Source organism: Ciona intestinalis, chromosome 3 (genome assembly GCF_000224145.3).
Source record: "Ciona intestinalis chromosome 3, KH, whole genome shotgun sequence".
Classification (NCBI taxonomy): Eukaryota; Metazoa; Chordata; class Ascidiacea; order Phlebobranchia; family Cionidae; genus Ciona; species Ciona intestinalis.
Genome location: NC_020168.2, coordinates 1,456,088 through 1,464,583, shown reverse-complemented (window position 1 = coordinate 1,464,583; position 8,496 = coordinate 1,456,088). Strand labels below are relative to the sequence as shown.

General features: G+C 35.6%; 1 protein-coding gene across 1 annotated transcript; it reads right to left on the bottom strand.

Annotated features, from left to right (window-relative positions):
* Positions 1 to 497: 497 nt before the first annotated feature.
* LOC778738 lies at positions 498 to 2,938 on the bottom strand. Its single transcript, XM_026833653.1, has 4 exons — positions 2,174 to 2,938; positions 1,725 to 1,903; positions 1,497 to 1,614; positions 498 to 1,243 (listed from the first exon to the last, which is right to left on the bottom strand). Exons 1-4 carry the CDS (start codon positions 2,841 to 2,843, stop codon positions 498 to 500), a joined length of 1,713 nt encoding a protein of 570 aa, XP_026689454.1. The 5' UTR covers positions 2,844 to 2,938.
* Positions 2,939 to 8,496: the final 5,558 nt, after the last annotated feature.

Here is an 8,496-nt window from a genome sequence, read left to right as displayed (position 1 = left end):
CATGTGGGCGTATTGTCTTGAGCAGACACTTAACGCAATTGCTCCAACNCAGTGGTCACTAATGGGTTGTCCAAATTATCAGCCATACATAAAAATGACAAAAAAAATCCAATTAAATAATCACCCACAAAGTAACATACTTGGTAACTCGTAAGCTGGCGCGAGGTGTTAACCCGTGTTATAACGACTGTCGTTTTCCGGCCACGCGAGGATAAAGTAAGTTACATTCATTCATTCATTCATTCAACACCCGTGTTATAGCAAGTGTCGTTTTCGGCTACGCGAGGATAAAGTAATGTTTCATTCATTCATTCATTTATTCAATTTAGCCAAAAAAGTTTATCGACAGCAGTTGATTTTACAGGCTATTTTGCCGATCAAACATTAAAATACACTCTTCTGGTCCATACTGCATAGGCTATAGTGCGGATATATATTTTTTTGTTTTATGACAATGGCTGCATATGTGTGACATTTATTTAAAAGAAACGACTTCTTTATATAGCAACCGGAGTAAGGCCAGTCAAATGATTAATAGATACAGGAGCCCACAGTGTACTTTGATCAGAACAAACGCTAACTGACGATCTGTCGCTGGTTGGCGACAACGAGTCGTCCAACTTTTGTTTTCTATTAGGATTATTGGCGCAAGCGCTTTGCTTAACAGGTGAACATGATGCTGGAAGAACGAGAGAAGCAATGGAAGGAAGATTCGTTTCACCGATATAAGAAGCATCGCAGCCGTGCAGTTTGGTAGCTGCCCTTGAATCGTCTTCGTAACTTTCATTGGATATCTGAGATCGATAGAGTTGAAGACGTTGTATGACTTCACCGTTCACACCTGACATTACGTTGCTATTGAAGGGCGCAAATGTTTGGGTGTTTATATCAAAATGCACCTCTGGCATTGCGAACATGTCATATACAGAGCGATGTGTTGAGGTATGTTGCATATTTTCCCATGCCGCATACTCTGTAAATGAACTGCTGCCATAACCAACAAAACTGTTGGAATGGGTTGAATTATTCGACAGCTTCGTGTATTCTGTTTTTGCGCCAGGAAATTGAGGTTGCCACACTGGAGCACGAACGATTTTTCGTCTTTTTCGAGTACGAGGAGAGGAAAATTGCGTGGAAGAAGTATTGTTATCAGTTTCTTCAGTTGTCCCTTCAATGTTTCTTTCCATTTCACTTTTATCCCACCCCCACGATAATGAATGACAAACAAGGTCGTTGGTTTGTCCTGTAAGAATACGCAAACTTTATAATAAATCGTTAATTTAAGCTCTCTATATATATTAAACCTCTAAAGGTGAGACCGGTCATTTTTATTTTCGAATATACAATGTTTTACTTCATACAGAAAAATAGCCTTCAGAATAAAAAGACAACAAACTATTGCATGCAAAATGCATTACCTTATAAATCACTTTGTTTAAAATTTAGGCGTGTGGGCATGTCCACAATATAGCCTATTATTAAAATATTAAATTAACCTTCTCTTGTATAAACAACGACTCGTTTTTTTGTTGCAGTTTTCTCGCCTCCATCGCTTGACTTTAATAGATTTGACATAAACGAAATGTAGTCGATTGCAGATTTGAGAGTGTCTACCTGGTATTATAGTATATATGTTGGTAATTGTTGTTTGGTATATACTAAATAATTGCGAGTAAAACATTATTTACAATAAAAAATGCAACAGTAATATAATAACTTTCTACCTTTGACAATTTTTTCTCGTAGCTTTCACACGGTACGTGTTTTCTTAAGTTTTGGAAAGCTCTGTTAATAATTTTCATTCGCCGTCGCTCGCGTTTATTGGCTGCACGCCTCTGACCATTGTGACGTAAAGGGGTTCGTTTGTCACCAAAACCAAAAGTACTGGAACTCGTTGAAGGATCTGGAAAAAAGGTTGTAAAGAAGAATTTTATTTGCTGCATTTTTGTATATAGTAGGGTGGGGGAAGATGGAACACCTTTAGGACGTAATATCCAAATATCCTGATTGTGTTTTAAACAACCAATACCCGTCTATGGGTGTCGCGAGACACAGTTTTATAATTCTTTAAATTTTATTTGTTTACTACTAAATAAGATGAGAAAATAGAATGAAAAGGTGACCCATCTACCGCCACCCCACTACATTTTATCGTTACAAAAAGAGAAAATACCTATGGTTAAAAGTTGGTCTGAATATTCGCCTTTGTAAATTTCTTCGTCAAACTCCGGCATTTCATTAAACGAAATATCTTCATCAAATTTAAAAAGATCATCTGAATCGATGTCCAGGTCTTCCTGCAGAGAACTACCTGGATACAGATCGGAAGAAGACTTTTCCGGGTGGACTTTGATCAACTGGGAAGGGGTGTGTGGATGAAATCTTGGATTTCCTGATTCATTAAATTGGCTCGGATTTGTGACGCCATTTTGTCCCTCGTCAAATTCTCTGATCGCTCGAAGCAGACTGTCAGATGTCGGGTAAGCATCGTTAGTTAGTCCGGTTAACATAGGTTGTGTGCGTGCTTCGGCACGAGGGGTTGCACTCCCGGAAAATACTTCTGGGAAATGAGGATTTACAGTTTGCAGAATCAACTCTTGCTGTTGGTTCTCATACATTGAAGTTGGAACGAAATTACTTTTCCACAGCGGAGCAGAGGTGATTGCGGAATCGTATGCTCCTGGTAGTTGATTGGACCAGGATTCAGACCCGCCTGAAAGTGGTAAATGACTTGAAAAAAGAAATGAATCTTGCAGTGGAGGGAGCGCGTAGGGTTCTCCTGAGAAACTTTTATCACAAGTTTCCTTCAATTCTTCATATTTTTTTCCAAATTGGCACTCCATGTCAATAATCAACAAATTCAATATTTCACTTTAACAAAAACAAGTTCGGTAAAATTATTTTATTTGTATTCGGTATTTATAAAAACTTTGCACTTTCGTTGCAAACTAAATAAAGTAACAGTTTAACCTTTAACATAGGCCGGGCTAATTTAAACTATACCTCTTGCAATTGAGATGATCTCTTTTAAAGTGCAGTGCTCATGTAATTACTTATTAATTGACTTACAGTTTGGAAAAAACGTGTGAGAAAGTTCCGTGTGTGTTTGCTCCCGGGAGCGTGTCATCCACGTGTCTGTGACGTCACACAAAGATGAGGAGGGTTATTTGTTCTTGCGGAAAAGAAAAGTTTGTTTTTCTATATACCGATACCACAAAGTAGCGGTTACACCTGTAAGCTACCCAAGCCAGCCCCTCAGAGTGGTTGACAAACACACTAATGCGACAAGGAATTAGTTTGTGTTTGACGTGCTATTTCAGCCCACGCTTATTTGTTTTTATAAGTTGATATAGTGACGACAACCTTGTTATCGTATATTGATGAGGAATACGACCATTTTTTTCAAAAGGCAACAATTTTTATTTCTTTGTTCGGTTGGTTAGAATATGATAAAAGTTAAAAACGTTTGCCGCCATTTTCGGGGACTTACAGAAGTTATTTCTTTTCTAAAACCGGTTTCGTATACGTTGGTACCGCAACTATATGGCATAAATACCAAGCCCAATAGCGTGCATTTACCCATAGAGAACAGAAACCGTCATTGTATGTAAACAGGTAAATTTACGGTGTTGACAAAAAAACGAAACAAATGAGAACATTATAGTAGGGCGGGGGGAGAAAGGACACCTTTTGGTTCTATTTTCTCGTCTCTTTTGGTAATAAACAAAGAAATATAAAACCATATCCTCACGACTCCCACAGACCGTTTTTAGTTGTTTAAAACAGGAATAAGATATTTGCAGATTATGTGCTAAAGGTATCCGGTCTTACCCCACGGTACTATGAACTGCTAATAGCACGATCCCGCCACTTTCAGTATCAATCGCTTGCGCCGAAAACTCTATACTACCATCTATAATGAGGCAAACAAATCGGCGCGTGGAGATGGCTTTCCGAAATCACGGCGCCCATTCTGTTTGTCTTGTAGAGCTTGAAATTCCAATAATGATATGGTACACGTGGGCGGGGTAATTTAATATAGTGCAGTGATTACAGAGTTTTTTATGTACAATAAGCGATTTACGACTTTCTTAGCTCCCCTTAGAGTCCTGATTTTTTGCAAAAATATTTTTTTAAATATGATTCACAAATTTATTCCTTGTATTAGAATGAATCATTTTGCATATAATTTTTATTTAATATTTTTTTGCTTATAATTTGTAATTTTTGAAATTCATAAACAAAAATGTTATAATTTTTTTAATATTATGTGTCATATAATGACAAAAAGAGTTATCGAATTTTACACGATTTTGGAATTCGCTTTCACCCTTATCATATTGACCACCTTGTTCAACTAGATTTTACAATATTTGAGAACATGTTTATTGTCCAGATAAGCTACTCCGAGTGATAACTCCCTAACCAAGTTACACTGCACATGTATTTTCTTCCGCTTAGCAGACTTTGTTAATTGACCTCCGAAAGTTTTTAACTCCAGTTTGAGACAATTTTGCGATAAAGCGGCGCCGGTAATTTTTAGGATCCGAAAAGCAGTAACATTTTAAGCAACCGGCGTCTCCGTTCAGTCCCGTTCGTTTAGCAGACGCTGAAACTGACGCATGTTTATCGTACAAGATGTGCTTCCGTGGCGTAATGCGTCTCTATTCTGTTTGCGAATGATAGCGACTGACAAGTATTGGCACGTGTTCGGCGCCGGCACGATGTGTGTTGTAGTCTGGCACAACAAAGCAAGCATTGTTGCTACTTTTTCCGCCAGAACAAGTGATAAAATAACCATTAAAACCAGCTGAAATCTCTGCGCGGTCGCGTGGCTTTATCAGCAATGTCGACGACACCACGGTGTAGGAAAACTCATTTAGCATTTTAGAAAACGAGTAAGAAAAGCGTTGGCTATTTGTAAAGATTTAAACCTTAAGTCCCGGTTGCAAAATCTTGGTGATCGTAGACAAAACAGTATAGTAGGGTAAGTTGGAATACGGGGTAAAAGAAGACACTTTTAAAATCGTATTTTACGGATACCTATTTGACGATAGACGAAAACAGTTTACAGTAGTATTTCCCAATATTCTCAGGGCCCCACAATGTGCGTGTGAAAGGCGATTATTGTTTAGTATTAAAATTCGATGTTCAACAAATAAAACTATTTTTAATGGCTTAAAACCAGCAGAATAATAAGGTGCTCATTTTGAAGGCTTCCTATTAAAACTGCAGAAATTTAACAGTTTGCGAGTCTGAACCATCAACCTAGAAGTTAAATAGAAAAAATTGATATATTTGTTGAAGTATTACAAATGGTATCATGGTATAACACAAAAGCCGTTATGTATTTCATATTCAAAATATTAAGTAATATTCGTTTAGTATCCCATCTTACCCCACACTGCTATATATAATTTCCTGGCACATTGGTTAACATATAGTACGGTGGGGGAAGATGGGACACCTTTAACACATAAATTCCAAATAGGCTAATCGTGTTTTAAAGAATTAACAACGGTCTGTGGAAGTCGTAAGGATACGGTTTCATAATTCCATGAATGTTCTTTGTTTACTACCAAATGGAAAGAGAAAACAAAATGAATAGGTGTCCCATCTTCCCCACACACTACTATATACATTGCCAGTGTGAACGTAAGATGTAATTTAGCCGCAATTGAAGCAACATTTTAAAGAGGAAAATTGCGTTTTATATTTAACGACTAATATATATATAATCATATATGTTTTTATGAAAACTTTTGTGTTAAACGGGACGATAAAACCGATTAATGAAAATGCAAGCAAACAACATGAATATGACACTAAAGTAAACCATCCTAAAAGTTAAATATAACATCGCAAATATTTGGTGATCTAAATAAAACCTGAAAAATTTAATGAAAATGCAATTTCGTTGGTATTATATTTTCAACATAACAGTAATAAGGTGAATCACTTGCAGAAAATAACTCGTTAATCACATCGTGTGCGATAATAAAGTTTATGGAACGAAAACATCGTTTCATGTCACACAGTTGCAGTGTTCATCCGGTTGACGCGAGCAACTTTTATCATGCTTCCCATTCTGTTCTCTCGCTCCACCTGCCGGTGAATATCAAGCTCTGCTTCCATCCGCTCGATGGCAGTCTTTAGCTTTAGATTTTCGTTCAGTAGTTTTTTAATTTTCTACGAAATGAAGTTACATTTTAATTTTGATGAAATTCATGTAAAAAACAGCAATGACTGAATTTTCGAGAACGCTCATCAACAAAAAAACAAAACGACCATATACGAACAGCTAAATCTATAGCACACATTTTCAAAAAATAGTCGTTTTTACTTTGATAAGATGGGTGTTTGTTTCACTTATTTGTTGAGCCTTCGTCTCCACCCTCATCTCAAGTGTTTTCATCTCCTTTTCAGCTTTCTGCACAAAACCTTGACTCGCATTCAAGTCACGTGTCTTTTCTTTTAGGTCTTTCTTCAAGGAAACAATGTTTTTGTGCAAACTGTGGATCTATGAGGGAAACAATTTAAATGAAATAAAGTTATGTTTGGGGTAAATCTTAAAACAAGTTGTATTTTTAACAGAGCAGCCACCACTAACACACTTATATTTATTTTTTTATATGTAAGTGAAATCTTCGTATCTTATGAACAAACGAAATTGTGTGGGTTTAAACTATATTATAGTATTGTGGGATGAGAAGGAACACCATTAGCAAAAACCATTTTTTTATAATATCCAAATATCCTGATCGTGTCTATGGGAGTCATGAGGATACAGGTTCATATTTCTTTAAATGTTCCTTGTTTACTACCAAATAAGACCGGAAAACAGACTGAAAAGATGTCCCACCTTCCCCCATCCTACTATATCTTAAATGTGTGGGTTTAAACATATTATAGTACAATGGGGGAAGATGGGACACTTAAGCACATATTGCCAAATATTTTCAAAATCAAAATAGATGACGGTTTTTGGGTATTACCACGAATTAGTATTATCATTCTTTTATTAATTGACAACAATTTAATAAAACATAATGTAACACACGATGAGTTATTTAGCGATCCGCACAACAGGTGAAATTTTACAACTTTGAAAACACACAGGATAAGATGGGACAGTTTAAAATCATTGTTAATTTTGATTAATAAGTGTATTTATAAATAGGAATATACGTAAATAACACGAAATAATACTGTCCGCTTTGAAATTTAAAAACTGTAGACGTCACCATAATGCTTTGAAATTTAAGTCTAAACATTCTTTTTCTTGCCCTACTGCTATAGTTTTTACATGTTACCTATACATTATATTATTGCATAACAATTGGTATTGTTTGAACGACAATGGGTAATATTCGAACATCAATGGATAAATATTGTATCCTACAAATGTATAGGAACTTGTTATAACAGAAAATTGATTATAACTGTTGATAAAGTATTTATTTTTGCTACAAATTGGGTATTACTACTCTGTTTTTGCCACAAGCCACTTCGCATAAATTATCACCAAGTGCAAATGACCAAATTTCGAATATATTTTCCAAATATTATCTTTTTATTATATCAGTATCTTATAGTTGAAAACCACCTGAGGTATAAATTACTAAATTAAAAGCAAATTTTTCAAAGTTTGGCAATGAAAACATACAAAACTACAATGTGGGGGAAGATGGGACTCTAAATTGAAATATATTTACATTAGCAGTATTCTGCCACTTGTAGTTAACCTACCGAGTTTAACAGGCTGTGCTAGTTTCTTTGCCATGTAAACTTCATATATATACTGTTAAACCGATATTTTTTGTTGTTTTTATTTCAAATTAAAGTCATATTGACCCCTGCCTTTTTTCTTCATGCTTATATTTCAGTGTTTTTTACAAAACTAAAACTGGTTTTATGAGACAAAATCAAACTGTACGAAATATTCAAGGTTGTTTTATGCAGCTATGAAACTAGTTTATTGGTTCCCACCCGCAAACTAAAAAAATTCATTGACTTTACTATGATTTAGCGAGCATTAAAAAATAGCATCTTACTATTTCGCATTTTTACCTGTTCATAGTATACTGTTTCTATTTTACATATTTTTTTAATATTTAAAAACAGTAATCAGCTTAATTTGACGAGCGTTTTATAAAGTCGTGATAATACTGTCAAATAATTCTGTAACCTTACTTTCCTGATGATCATTAAATGGGGGTCCGTAAAAAGAAAATAAAAAAAGCCTCGTCTGACAAAGTGTCCCATCTTCCCCCACCCTACTATATCTCTAATCTTCTATATATATATTTGGTATAGTGACGGAAAACACATTTACCTGTTCCAGTAGAACTTGCACAAGTTCATTAGACTCGTGTTTGCTGAGTTCTGTGAGTGTTGATTTTACAAGCCGGATACGTCTTTCAAATTTAGCTTCACCAGGATCCAGATCAANCAGGGGTTGTTGGGCTTTCTCTTGTTCGAGCAGAAGTATGTATG

What these genes read in the sequence shown, in the direction of transcription:
- LOC778738 (XM_026833653.1), bottom strand. Translation starts at nt 2,843, where the DNA reads ATGGAGTGCCAATTTGGAAAAAAATATGAAGAATTGAAGGAAACTTGT. An exon ending in AGACCAACTTTTAACCATAG is followed by an intron (nt 1,904 to 2,173) that starts GTATTTTCTCTT and finishes CCTTTTTTCCAG; the next exon opens with ATCCTTCAACGAGTTCCAGT. An exon ending in ACGAGAAAAAATTGTCAAAG is followed by an intron (nt 1,615 to 1,724) that starts GTAGAAAGTTAT and finishes CTATAATACCAG; the next exon opens with GTAGACACTCTCAAATCTGC.